Raw genomic sequence first — 13,787 nt, forward strand, 5'->3', positions numbered from 1 at the left:
GACAAGGAAGGGGTTTAGGGGATGATTTGGGAAGGCAGAGGAGGAAGGCAGGAGCGATACCAGGCAGCAGGTGACAGTCTGCATGTCCACCATGGGTGTTGTGTTTATTTACCGATGGCTGACGGCAGCTGAGCCAGGAACAACTCTCAGGACTCGGCTGAGCCCAGAGCTAAACACAAGATAACCAATGGCCTTTTTCCAATGTCCATGGAAACACCAGGGAGACAGCAGGGCGGAGCTGCAGACATGTGGGAGTCATGCCGGGCAGGAGTTTGGTGAAAGACGGACTCAAGTTACCCAGTGGGAAAAAGAGGCCAAAGTACAAAAAGAAAGAAAATAAAAAAGGGCTGGAGAGGAAGCCTCATTATAGAATGAGGTAAGCGGTGTTTCCTGTGCTTAAGGAAGTGAGTGACAAGGACCCAGGTCCTGTCCTGCAGCCCAGCAGCCGGGTGCTGCCCCTGGCTTTGTCCCCAGCGCCACAGCTCTGTGCCAGCCACTCCCCGTGCTGAGGAGGCACATCCCGCCTCTGCCACAGCATCCTTCCTTCCCAAGTCGGAAAGCAGCCTGCTCCTGTGAAGCCACTGTCTTGTCATCACTTCCCAGCTCAAGTCCAGCTCGGTCCCAGATGAGACATGTGGCACCGTGTCGTGGGGTTCATCCGGCACCCCTGGCACTGCCAGGCTGGGAAAGGGGCTCGAGTCCATGTTCTCCTTCTCCTTGGTGAGTGATGGTTACACCTCTGTGGAGTATTCTGTCATGCTGGGGAGAGAGAAGAGAGGCATTGGGTAGGGGAACTGTCTGAGTTGGGAGGTGTGGAAAAACACTCTGAGTAGGAACAGGGCCTCTTCCCCAAAACAGATGGAGAAAGAATGATAGGCTGTTTTTGTGGAAAGCCCCTGTTTGTGGGAAATCCCACAGTCGATAGGAAAGCAAAGATGGAAAGCTGTGACAGTGTGGTGTTGTGTTGGTTTTGCATGGCCTGGTTTATCGGTAGCAGGGGGGCACAGAGGTGGCTTCTGTGAGAAGCTGCTGGAAGTTCCCACTATGTCTGGCAGAGCCAATCCCTGATGGCTCTGAAAGATGGACATGCTGCTGGCAAATTAGAGATGTTGATAATGCCTCTGTGGTAACAGATTTAAGAAGAAAATACAAACAAAAAGGGACACAGGTTTTTTTGCTAGCCAGAGAAGAGGAAGTGAAGGAAACAACATGGCAACACCGAGGTCAGTGCAGAAGGAGGAGGAAGGTGCTCCAGGTGCCAGAGCTGAGATTCCTCTGTAGGCTGTAGTGGTGACCACGGTGAAGCAGCTGTGCCCCTGCAGCCCATGTGAATCCAGGAGGATGCAGAGATCCATGCACAGCCCATGGAGAAGCCCCATGCTGAAGCAGATGGATGCCTGGAGGAGGCTGTGATCCAGTGGAGAGAGGGGCCCTGCTCCCAGGCTGGAGCAGCCTGTCCTTGAAGGACTGACCCCGTGAAGAGTGACCCACACCACAGCAGTTTTGGGAGGACTGTGTGCCCATGAGAGGGACTCACGTTGCAGCAGTTTTAGAAGGACTCCTGCTCGTGAGATTGGAGCCATGGTGGAGAGGGTCATGGAGAACTCTCTCCTGTGGGGAGGGACCCCATGGTGCAGCAGGGGAAGGACTCCTCTCCCTGAGCAGCGGAAGAGAACCTTGGATGACAAACTCACCAAAACCCCCATGCCCTGTCCCTTGCACTGTCTATGGGAAGGAGGAAAGGGTTGGGGGAAGCAAAGATGTTTTTAAGTGCTTATTTTACTTCTCATTATCCTCCTCTGATTTTGTTAGTAATAAATTCACTTTGTACATCTAAGTTGAGGCTGTTTTGCCCTTGGAACGTTTTCTCTCGGTCCTTAAGTCATGAACCCTTTGTTAATTTTTTCTCTCCTCTGCCCAGCTGTGGCAGGGGAAAGTAAGTGAGCAGCTTTTGTGGGTGCCTGGAGTTTGGCCAGTGTCAAAGCACGACAGGTGTTTCCTGAACCCTGCTATCTGCTCCCATCAGGATTATGGTGGCAGCTGGGACAGGGTGGCCATGGATGGGGGTCAGGCTGAGCCCTTCCCAGAGCATGGCTTAGTCAGTATGGGACAGCAGCACTGGGGCAGCTACAATGGTTCTGTTTCCCACTGAAATACTTAATCCTTTCTCTTTCAACAAAGTTTAGACGGAAAACCTGGGCAAAGCCCTTCCCTGAGCAAAATCACTTTTTGTTTTATCTTGGAGATCATCTTTTTCTGAAGGAAAAGGGGCTCCAGAGCAGACGGATCCTGAAACCTGTCAATCCCTGGCACCTTCCAGAGCATCACCCACCTCAGTTCATTTTGGAGATTGCTGTGTTTTTCCTTCAGAATTAGATTCTTGACCTTCTGAGGGACATCAGGGATGTACCAGGCTGCGATCAGCTTCACGCACAGAGCCACATGCTGTGGGAAGCAAAGGCAGTCAGGGGGTCCCAGCCCGGACATGAGGCACAGATACAACCCCTTTCCCAGCCCTCTTCTGCCTCCCCCTGGGTGCTCACCTCGAAGAGGATGAGGAAGGCGAGCCTGGCTGCGAAGATGTGCCAGAACTGGACGGTGTAGGTGTAGTCATCAGCATTCCGGTAATCCCGGTACCTGCAGCACAGCTCCGTCACTGCCAGGCAAGGCCATTCCATTCTGGCCTGGATGTCATGGTGAGGGGCAGGGGGTGGCAGGGGGCTGCTCTTACCTGCACGTCTTGATCTGGACCCCATTAAATTCTGGGAACACCTTGGTGTGGGGCTCAAAGTCGTGGATGCGGAATACGGAGAGGCTGTTGTTGATGTACCCCGTGGAGCAGCTGTGGGGAAGGACTGGGTTGAGCATGGATTGTAACCTCCTGTTCTGGGGAAGCAGAACCCACCTGGGGCTCTCACTGCCCACTTTGACAAAGCCTGGTGGAAACGGAGGGCTCAGAGGCCTCTGTTCAGTTTGAGTGAACTGGGTCAGTCAGTCAAGGCTTGGAGAAACAGGGGGAGGGCAGGAGATTGTATGTGCCTGCATCTGGGACACACTGCCCTTTCCAGTCAGTTTACCCACTACAGGGCTGATGCCATGTGGGAATGTTCCCCTTTCCCCCAGCCTTGCTTTGGGAGTCAGCTCAGCTGTCTCGTGCTCCTACAGTGGTGGCACTGAGGCGGGAGGGGACAGGGCTGTGGGGATGCTGCGGGCAGGGACTGTCTCAGAACCAAACTCACTCCATGCTGGTGTGGTTCTCCCTCGTGCAGGGGCTGTACATGTACTTGTAGACCTGCACAGGGATGAAGTCAGAGGTGATGGCGATCACCAGCCCGTTCCCAATGACAGCCAGGATGCCGATGGCCTCTAGGACCTGCAGCCAGATCCCTGTGGGAGAGGAGCAGCCGGTGAGGTCCCTCTGCCAGATCACTGCCACCATTTCAGCTCAGGGACACCTTTAGAATGGCCAGGTCAAGGAAGGAGCCTCCAAGCTGCCCTTCAGCCTCTGGCAGAGTCTGAAGCAGCTTGTCTTTCTCTGACTCATGGCTCTCCCTGTGCTGTCCCCTGGCCATGGGGTGCTCAGGGGCTCGGCCTGGTGCTGGCAGGACCCCTCTCACCGATGTCCTTGGCCTTCCTGGGCACCATGCGCCGGCGCAGCCGCATCATCTTGATGGCATCCATGTGGATCTCGATGACGTTGTTGATGAGGGCCAGCAGCGGGGCCAGGGGAAAGGCTGCCACGAAGATGGTGGTGAAGCTGTACTGGATCACTGTGGAGGGAGAGATGCCAGACGCTGGTGTGAAGCCACCATAGAGGGGACGTCCCCCTCTGCCTGGGTTTGTCCTGCTTTGTGGCTTAGGTCAGAGGGTTTGCAGGGGTGGAAGGGTGAGAGAGGCATGTCTTGGGGATGCCCAGCTCTCACAGGGCTGTCAGAGAGTGGGATCTGTGGGGACAGTTGAGCCAGCCAGGCACAGGCATACTCTGGGGTATGCCTGGAAGGAAAGCAAGGTCCAAGACAGGGCCAAAGGCTAGCACAGTTGCCTGCTGTCTGCTTTGGGAATGATCTTTGTGTCTCAGGGCTCTCAGAGTGGGGCTGGGTGTGGAGCTGTGGCTCCTTGCCTGTATATGGATCCCTAGCACCCGTCACTCCCCATTCAAGGAGTGCACATGGATCTGCCCCACGTACCTATCTCCAAGTACTCGTTGAACAAGCTGAAGACATTGACCTCATTGAGTTCATAGTTGTTCAGCCACTGCCTTTTGCAGGGGTCCTCTGCCTCCTCCTCCTCCCCTAACATCATACTTCTCTTCCTGGGGGACTTTTGCTTCTTCCGGAGCTGGTGGGATATCCATCTGCAGTGGGAGAGAGGGATTTGTGTGGCTGCCTGTGGAGGACAGCAGGGCTGGGAAGGGGAAAAAGAAAAAGACCAGGGTTCTTCTCTGGAAAGTGTCAGTGTGGGAAGCTTACGGGACAAGATACTCCATGATGTTGCTGATGGTCTGCTTGAGCACCATGATGACAGCCATCTGGATGAAGAGGTCGGTGATGCAGCCGCTGGGGTGGCACTGGAGGGGACAAGACAGGGGTTGTGCCATACAAGTAGGGTGGGTGGGCCCAAGGACCCTTTGCCAGGTGCTATAGAAGAAAGCTGAGCTTCCCAGAGGCTCCCTGGGCAGTTGGGAAAGGAAGAGGAGGAGTTGTTTGTGGGGTCAGAGGGTGGGTGCCTCACCTCCTCCAGCCTCCAGTGGCCAGCGATGCGCACGTAGTGCCCTGGGTGGCCATTGATCCTGAGCAAGGAAGCAACAGTGATACCCATGGGGTCATGGCCCTCCTGAGTCCCAAACGGGCTCCCTGTGCCTGGTGGGGAGGGCAGAGGGGCTGGGCTGTCTGTACACCCTGGGGAGAGTCGGGAACATCCATCCCAAACCCTGGCTGCCCTGTGTTCTCCACTCACCGTCCCAGGAAGAAGGCGATGTAGATGAGTGAGGAGAAGTTTGTGAAGAACTGGAAGATGAAGATCTTCACAGTGAAGTTGTTCTCCCTCTGGGAGAAGGTTCGTGGTTTCTCTAGGAAAGGGAGCAATGCCCAGGGGCTTGGTCATAGAGCAGTGGGACCTTGCCCTGCTCCCCCATGGGTGCTACCACAGCTCTGAAGATCCAAAGGACATCTCTGCCCCTTGTGAAGCCTTCCCTGCTCTCCACCTGAGCCCTCTGATGAAGGTGAGTGTGCACCTCCCAGCCAAGCAAGGAGGTCCCTCAGAGCCATGAGCTGGAGAAGAAGTGGCCTTAGAGCTGGGAGGAAATCCATGTTATGACCTCTCCTGAAGCTAGGGTGGCTTCCTGCTCATGCTAGGTCTCAGCCCTGTAAGGTGACTGTCCCTGCAAAGCTGTGGGACAGCACGTGGGCCACAGGTGAGTGTGTGCTGGGGGGCTGCGTGCCTCCCTGTCTGGAGCTGCCTTGTGCTGGTGGAGGGAGGGAAGGGGATGGGAGGCTGGCTATGCTCAGGGACAAAAGGGTACTGCAGGTGGGACACACCCCATTTCCCTTACCCAGGTTGCAGAGGAAGAGGGCCACGTGCCAGTTGACCTGCAGACAGAGGGATGCTATGAGTGGGGGGGCGCTGGCCATGGAAGAAATCCTGCCAGGCAGCCCGTGTGGCTCCTCACCTTGGTCATGATGACGATGGTGAGGTAGTGCAGCACGGCCCCTGTCATCATGGCGATGGTGTCTGCGTGCTTGCTCAGCAGGCTCACTTCACTCTGCATGAACAGGGCCATGGCCACTGCCCGGTAGATGACGAGTGCGTGGGCGATGCCAATCAGCACCATGATCTGTGGGGAGGGAGAGGAGGGCTCAGGAGCCACCGAGGGCACATGCTCCATCACACCTGATGTCCCCTCAGCAGGGCCCTGGATGTGGCCTCAAAGGCAAACCAGCACCCTTCGGTGGGGTCTGACAAGTTCGTGAGGCGAGTGTAGTGATAGGACAAGGAGTAACAGGTACAAACTGAAAGAGGGGAAATTTAGACTGGATGTTAGGAAGAAATGCTTCCCTGTGAGGGTGGGGAGATACTGGAAGAGCCTCCCTGTTGCAATTATGTCGAGACAGACATGACTGGCATCACCACCACTCCTTTATTAGAAACTTTTTGTGCCTTCTCTCAGTGGACTTCTTTCAGGCAACTCTGACTCCTTCCCTCAAAGGCAGCTTCAAACAGCACTGGCTCTTTTTCTTACAGGCAGCACCACACAGCTCTGACTCCTCTCCTCTCTGTATGACTGGCTAACCCCAAGCTGTCCCTTTCCCAGCTGCCTTACCCTGCCTGTCCCTCACACATCTTCTTACCTTGTCTGTCCCTTGCACGACCCCATGTCCCTTACCTCCTCACAGCACAGCCAGCAGACTCCATCCTGAACTGCAGTAGACTCTCATTCTCAAGCTCTAACTCAAACTGCAGCTAGTGGCCAGCTAGCCCACTCTTTTATAACAGCCTGGCAGTGTTCAAGGCCAGGTGAGACAAGGCCTTGAGCAACCTGGGGTAGTGGGAGGTGTCCCTGTCCACAGCACGGGGCTTGGGACTAGATAAGGTCCCTTCCAACCCTTAACATTCTATGATTCCACGATTCCATGTCTCCACCTGAACCAGTCTCCACTGACCCACAGTGGGGACAGGCACATTGGAGTTTGCCTCTTCCTGCCCTCCATGTCACTGCCTTGATCCTCACTGCAAAAGCAGAGCCTTCAGCCCATGTGTCCCAAGAGTGGGTGGCCCCTTCCATCAGCACACTGAGATGTGAGCATGAGGAAACTTTAGGATCCTCGTGATGGGCATGGAACTGCCCTAAAAATCTGGTCTGTGCCTTTGCTCCTTTAGTCCATGTGCCCTTAAAACAAACATTCCCGTCGTCACCTGGCACGTACCATCAGCAGAGCCAAGATGAGGACGATGGTGCTGCGGAAGTAGGAGTGCTGGTACAGCTGGGGTTCGTGCTGTGAATTATTGATCAGGTGCAGAGCCAGCTCCTCCTTTAAAAAAATATATTAAAGAAAGTTATATTAAAGTGAAAGAAAGGACCCAGAGGGGCTTTGTGCCCCTTGTGTCAGTGGACATATGGGATAAGCAGTGGATAAGCTAGAGAAGGACAGGGATGAGCACCCAACCCGAGAGCATGGGTGAGCTCAGTCTGGGCAAGGGACCCCTCTGATGTGTCTCTTCTAGGTGCAGGTGACTCCTGCCCTGAAGAGGGAAGCACCGAGCAGGAAAGATGATGTCCTCACCTCTTCCTCATCCCACCCGTACAGGTCCCAGTCGGTGGCCACAGTGGCTCTCTCCCTCTTCCACAGCTCCAGGAATACAGTGGCTGGATTGGGAAGGAGAAAGTGCAGTGACACTTAGGGATGGCTCTGAAAGCCACCCCTTTGTCTCCCAGAGAGTCACATCACATCCAACCTGATGGCAGACCAGCCTGGACTGCCCTTGGCTTATGAAGGACAGGCAGCCCCCTCTGCACCTTGGTGACCTGGAAGGGGCCTGGACAGGCAGCAGTGAGGGAACAGGGATGGTGCAGGTGAGCTTTCACTGGCCTGCTCTAATGTCTGTAGGGAATTTGGGTAAGTCACTTTTCAGGTGGAATGGGTGCCCTACACTTCACCCTGGCAAGGCTGCACCTCTCCAACTCCAGTTCCAACTACCCCTTATGTTAATTGGATCGATGGTCCTGATTGTGTCCCTGTGTGACCCAGCCCACGGACACACTCAGGACTGTGCCATGGTTTCACAGGTGGGACACCCAGGCTATTCCTGAGGTGGCTGGTCAAGGAAAGGGCTGTGGAAAAGCCAGATGAGTGTGTAACTATGGCAGTGACGGGATCCCATCATCCCACAGCAAATAAGAGGCCGTGCAGTGATTTGGGAAGATAAAGGAGGAGTCTTGGGGCCACTCTTTCCTGTGGTTGTGGCCATTTATAGGCACCTGCTAGAAAACTGCTGGGTGCCTTTGGGGAGGCTATGCTGAGCAGAAGGTTCAGGTAGGACAAGCTTCAGGCAAGGAATTTGGGGAGCTGGAAGATATTATCAGGATGGTTTTGTCTCTTGCTGTGTCTGGAAGGGGAGCTGAAGGCTCTGGAAGTGAAGGAGATATAAACCACCCCCAAAGGGCAAAGCTATGTTGGTGTCTCATTTTCCACCTTCTGCTCCCTCTCCCAACCACATGTGCTGGGCACCCAGGCATGGACACCTACCCCAGATGGCCATGAACATGGCAAACACCACCGTGGCCTCATTATCAATCATGTGAGTTACCTGGAAGAGATGAAGGAAGAGTGTGATGGGGCAGTAAGGTGCATGGGCTGTTGCACTACAGAAGGGCAAAACACAGGAAAGTGATGGACACTGGGGCTTGTTACTGGTAAAATATTCCATGGTGATGATGGAGACTGATCTGGGGTGGGGTTTCTTTTTAGTGGCACAGGAGCAGCACGAGCTGGGAGTGTTTCCCCTCCTTTACCTTGAACCTGCCCTGGAAAGGCGGTTCCCTACCTTGGCATAGGTGCAGGTGTCGGAGAGTAGCCAGAACGAGCAATTCTGGTCACAGAGAGGGCACATGATGGTGTCGTTGGCATCACAGATCTCCTTGCTGGAAGAGAGGAGAGAAGCCAAGGGGAACAAGGGTGCCTCAGAGCCACCTGCAGAGCTGAATGGGACGTGCATTTGGCATTCCCAAGGGCCTTACCTCACCTGGCTGGAACTGAAAACAGTAGCCCCAGCTACGACGGTTGCCACCCCAGCCACAGCAGCAAAAATCAGCAGGTAGGTGTACCAGCCCAGCCAGGCAAAGTACAAGGCCACCTTCTCTCCAAAATAGCACCTAGGAGGAAATGGGAGGTGGGAGTTGCAGCCAGAAAGGAGATCAGATTTTGAGAGTCACTAGAAAATGTTCGTGGCGGCAGTATCTCAGTTTCTATGGTGTGGGGAGCAGGTTGGAGTCATGGATAAGAAATGACCTACTGACTGAGACTGGGATCCGTGTACCCCAGAGGAATTCACTTTGTGCCAGCTGTCAGAGGTGCACTGTTATTTTAAGATCTCCCCTTTCTACCAGAGCCCCCTGGCAGGTTTATGAAGCAACACATTCTTTTTGCCCTCCCGCCTCTTTCCATGGAGTTAGTTTTCAAAAACATGAGCTGTGCTCTTTCCTGGGATTTCATGTGGTTGTAGGAGCCCCATGTTGCCTTTACTGCCCCGAGTTCAGCCTCAGGCTGGCTGTGCAGCACTGATGCTCTGTTCCCACCTCTCCTGCCTTCTGAATGTGGCTGAAAACTGAACAGGTTCATTAACGTCCTCACAGACATGGGAGTTGTTTCATGCTGCAGGATTAGCAGATGGAGTTTGGAGCCACAGGGATACCCTCAGGCTGAGCTTTGGAAGCTGCAGAGGCAGCCCAGTGCTTGTGAGAAGAGCAGGTTCAAACTAATGATTTTTAGGACAAGGCAGGATCCTGGCAAAGGGCATTGAGTTCTCCAGGTTTCAGGTGGGACCTCTTGGTTAGAAAGATCTGCCTCCTGTGCCTGTGTTACCTGATCTCCTCAATTGGCTGCTCCTTAAATATAACCCTCCAGCGAGCCCATTTCTTCTTTAGTATTTGCCTTATCTCTTCGTTCTGGAGAGCAGAGAAGTAGGTTGGATGCAGGAACATCAGGGCACCCTTAATGCCCTGGCCAGCTCCAAGACAGCTGCCAGGAGCTTTGCTGTGCCCTTCACCCAGCGAGCTCTTGGTGCAGCCCCAGTCACCCACAGATCCCCCCCACCTCATCCTGCTCCTCCATCTCTCCTGGATTTTCCTCCCAGGCACTGTGTGCTCGGCCTCACCTTGTGCAGGGGAAAGGCTGCCTCAAACACCTTCTTCTTCATCAGGTCATGCAGCTTCTCTGGGAGCAGAGCAGAAGGGACAGGGTTAGGCTTAGGGATTTGGGGAGGGACTGCTGGTTCCTGCAGTCCAAATCTCCCAGCCTCTGGATACAGCAGCAAATTGACTTGTCTGAGCTCCTCCCTTGTCTGTTCTCCCCAAGATGGCGAGGCAGCTGAGATGCCAGTGCCCAGGACTCTTGGGCAGGATTCTTCCTGCAGATCCAGGCTGAGCATCACCCCTGGGATCCCCGTTCCCTTACCTAAGTCGGATGTCACAGTGTTCTGCAGGATGAAGTGCACAACCCGTATCCTGAACAAGGAGAAACTCTGCTTAGAGGCTGCTCTGGGATACAGACTTGTGTTGTGTGGCTCAGAAAAAACAGGGTAGAGAAGGGAGAAGGTGTGCACTAAAATCCAGGGAAGCAAGGGAGGGAGAAATGTGGGCAGGGAGAAGCCATCAGCTTTGTACATGGGAGGTGAAAGAAGGTTCTGTGGAAAATGAAAAGCCTGGCTCAGCTGTGAACCGAGCTGGAAAATAGATGCTGGTGTGAAGAACAGTGAGTGCAAGAGGCTGGAAATCAGCTCAGCACCCACCTGGTGGTCACTGGGATGTCCTGGTTGGCACTGGAGTTTTGCTGCCTGCTGTTGGTGTTCGCCAAGAAACACTGGTATTTCCAGAAGATGTGCTGCGGGGCACGGACTCCATAAAAGAGCTTTGTGTCCTCAATTTTCTGGTGAGGGGAAGAGAAGGGCTGTTAAAACAGCCAGAGAGGTAGGGAAGGGCCAGAGCTGGAATGGCTGAGGGTTGTGTGAGTCCTGGGGCTGAGGGCTTTTTCTGCTGTTTGGGCAAGTGGATTATTTTCCAGCTCTGATGTGGTGAACAGCTCAATGGTTCAGGCCTCTCCCATTTCCTGGGATGCAGGAGCACAAGCCAGGCCAAGTATCTGCTGTCTTTTCCTCCCACGGCCCCTCACCTTGATGGTGAAGCCCTTCTTGTTCAGCTCATCCAGGAACTTCTTCCTCTTAATCTCCTTCTCACTGCCCATTTCGTGGATGGCACTCACCAGGACAAAGTCCCACCTCTCTTCATTCTGCCCACAAAACCAGCAGGGAATTATTGGGGATGGAAAGCTGAGAGGTCTCCTTCCCAGCTCCAGCCTCTTGAAGGTTTGGACCCTCATTGTGGCTGTGTAGAGAGGAACTGGGAATGAGCAAGGGAAATGGGGATTTGTTCCCTCTCTGAGCTGGGCTGGACTCGCTGCAGATGCAGAAGGAGCAGAGCTTACCGGGGAGGAAAAGGGGTCCATGTCCTCCACAGGAGATTCCCTGCGGGGAGTCAGCAGAATTTCATCCTGGTGAAAAGAAAACCAGTGAAGGGAAGGCTTCAGCTGGCTCCCTGGGAGATCCCGTGTTTTCCTCTTCCAGCAGCCTCGAAGACATGCCCAGGGAGGAAGGTAAGAGGAGGCTTGTGTGAAACCCTCTCCCGCATGCTCCTGATCACCAGTTTGGGGTCTGAGATTTGTGTTCAGGAATGCTGCAGGGACTGCTGCCCTGGGAGCGTGAACTCATAATGCCCAACAGTGCCCTGGGGCTGTGAGGGATCTGGACCAGTAGAAAAAACCTCCCTCAGCTCTTTCACCTAATGCCCTGACGTTCATACTGGGGAAATGTTCACCTTTCACCCTCTCTCTCCATGCTACAGTGGATTTTACAGGCTTTAATCAGCCTTTTCTATCTGTCAGTTGTTCCTGTCAGATAGGGCATTGTTGGCTTTTTGGGGAGGGTAGGGAAGGTAGTTTTAAAATCTGATAAATGGAGAGTGGAGCACAGACACTTGGAGGCTGGCACAACCCTGTAGGAAAGCAGGTGAAAAAAGTCCTTGGAAAACTTGTTGGATGCCTCAGGCTGTAGCCAAGGGACAGAGAGGGGAGGATGAGCTGCTGATCATAAAATCATAGAATATCCCAAGTTGGAAGAGACGCACAAGGATAGTTAAATCCATCTCCTGACCCTGCACAGGGCCACCCCAAGCATCCATGTGCCTAAGAGTGTTGTCCAAACACTGCTTGAACTCTAGCTTTTCCCTGTTCCCCTCCTGTGTGTCAGTGGCTCTGGAAAGAATGGCTGTGCAGCTCCCACCTTCCTGGCTGCAGGTAATTAATGACACTCAGACATCCAAGGGTGCAGGTTTGGGGGAGCACAAAGCAAGCATCATGAAACGGTTTGTGTTGGAAAGGACCTTCACACCCATCCAGGGACACTTTCCACTAAACCAGGTTGCTCCAATCTGGTCTTGGACACTTCCAGGGATGGGGCAGCCTCAGCTTCCCTGTGCATCCTGTGCCAAGGCCTTAGCACCCCGACAGGGAAGAATTTCTCTCCTTCAGCTGCTCTCCTGCAGCTTAAGCCATCAGCTGCCCCTGTGGGGGTTTTTTCCACCCTTTGATGTGACTTGTGGTGCGTCCCACAAACAGTTATGCCACTGTTCCCGAGGGAAGGTGACGCAGTACAGCAGTGGCAAGAAGCTGCCAGGGATAGGAATATTGTCACTCGGTGTCACCAGAGACACTGTGACCTAAAAGAGCAGCCAGACAAACGAGTTCCTCCAGCTGCAATCCTGGCAGTAGAGCCATGGTGGTGTAACTGTGCCCTGATGTAAGATCTGCATCCTGAGCTTTCACTGGAGAATGAGGCCATGAGAGCAGAGAGGCTGGGATGAGGAAAGGGCTGAAATATTCTGCCAGATGCACACTCACATGGATCAGACAAAGCACAAGAGCCATGAGGAGACTGGCTGACAAGAAGGAGAAGTGGGAAGGCTTGAGAAGAGGGATGTTCTCCCCCAGAGGTGCTGGTGAGCCAGAACTTCTCTTGGATAAAAGGTACCCCAGTTTATGGCAAGAGGCAGAGGGAGGGTTCTGGTGTTTTCATCTGCTCTAACCAGGTTTGTGGGGTAGGATTGGGTGCAGCAGTTCCCTGTATCCCAGTCTGAGCCCCTCTCTGGGCACAGGAGAGGGAGTGGGAGCCTCTCAGGGATCTGCCCACTGCCAGAGCTCTGATGCTGGCATGGATCTGGCCTGGCACGCTCTCCACTGTTGTGTTGGCTCATTCCTGCCTGGCTGGTTTCTCTCAGCCTCCATGCATCTAGCCTCATCCTGCAGCAATTCCCTGCCAGTGCCACCTCTGACCTTGTGGATGGATGTGGAGGGGAAGCCATCCTTTGGGTATGGGAACTTTTTGGGGTGTTCCTAATGCCACCTTGGCACACTTTTCCTGCTGCTGCTGTCCCCAGTCAAGTTTAAGACGAAGTGAAAAGACCTGCTGGCATCACACCTTCTATTCCCAGATGGTTCCCAACTCCAAGGAGCAGGCACAGTCCTGCTTGGGCATCTGAGCACTTGCTTGGGAAGAGGTTGAGAGGTTACCAAGGTGGGCTCACAAATGGGATGTTGGATTCATCCCAGTGGCTGCTGGGGCTCAGGCTGCCATGCAGGTGCCCAGCTTGCTTTTGGGGCCGTATGGGATGTGTATAGAATCCTAGAATCCCAGAGAGGATTGGATGCAAGGGACCTTAAAGCCTGTCCAGTTCCACCTTCTGCCATGGACGTGGACACCTTTCACTGGCCCAGGTTGCTCCAAGCCTTTCCAGACTGGCATTGGACACTTCCGGGATGGGACAGCCACAGCTTCTCTGGGAAATCCACTCCAGGGCCTCAGCACCCTCACAGGGAAGGATTTCTTCCCAATATCCCATCTAACCCTGCCCTCTGGCAGCTTGAAGCTACCCCCCTTGTCCTTCCACTGCACTTCCTGATGGCAAGGCAGGGATGTGTGGGCAGGGATAGCCTCAGAAGGCAAGGGCTTTGGATCACTGCTAC

At 54.1% G+C, this 13,787-nt stretch overlaps 1 protein-coding gene across 1 annotated transcript; it reads right to left on the reverse strand.

Annotated features, from left to right (window-relative positions):
* Window positions 1–234: 234 nt before the first annotated feature.
* Window positions 235–11,090, reverse strand: ANO9 (anoctamin 9). The gene is made up of 22 exons (XM_014878712.2): window positions 10,884–11,090; window positions 10,504–10,640; window positions 10,170–10,219; window positions 9,871–9,929; window positions 9,579–9,661; window positions 8,735–8,869; window positions 8,542–8,638; window positions 8,244–8,304; window positions 7,281–7,363; window positions 6,924–7,028; window positions 5,669–5,833; window positions 5,552–5,588; window positions 4,957–5,068; window positions 4,732–4,789; window positions 4,470–4,567; window positions 4,188–4,354; window positions 3,618–3,770; window positions 3,240–3,387; window positions 2,732–2,842; window positions 2,544–2,637; window positions 2,333–2,445; window positions 235–759 (listed from the first exon to the last, which is right to left on the reverse strand). The coding sequence occupies exons 1-22, from the start codon at window positions 11,088–11,090 to the stop codon at window positions 732–734; spliced, it is 2,301 nt and encodes a 766-aa protein (XP_014734198.2). The 3' UTR covers window positions 235–731.
* Window positions 11,091–13,787: the final 2,697 nt, after the last annotated feature.

This window comes from Sturnus vulgaris, chromosome 18 (genome assembly GCF_052056855.1).
Source record: "Sturnus vulgaris isolate bStuVul1 chromosome 18, bStuVul1.hap1, whole genome shotgun sequence".
In the NCBI taxonomy this organism is placed as follows: domain Eukaryota; kingdom Metazoa; phylum Chordata; class Aves; order Passeriformes; family Sturnidae; genus Sturnus; species Sturnus vulgaris.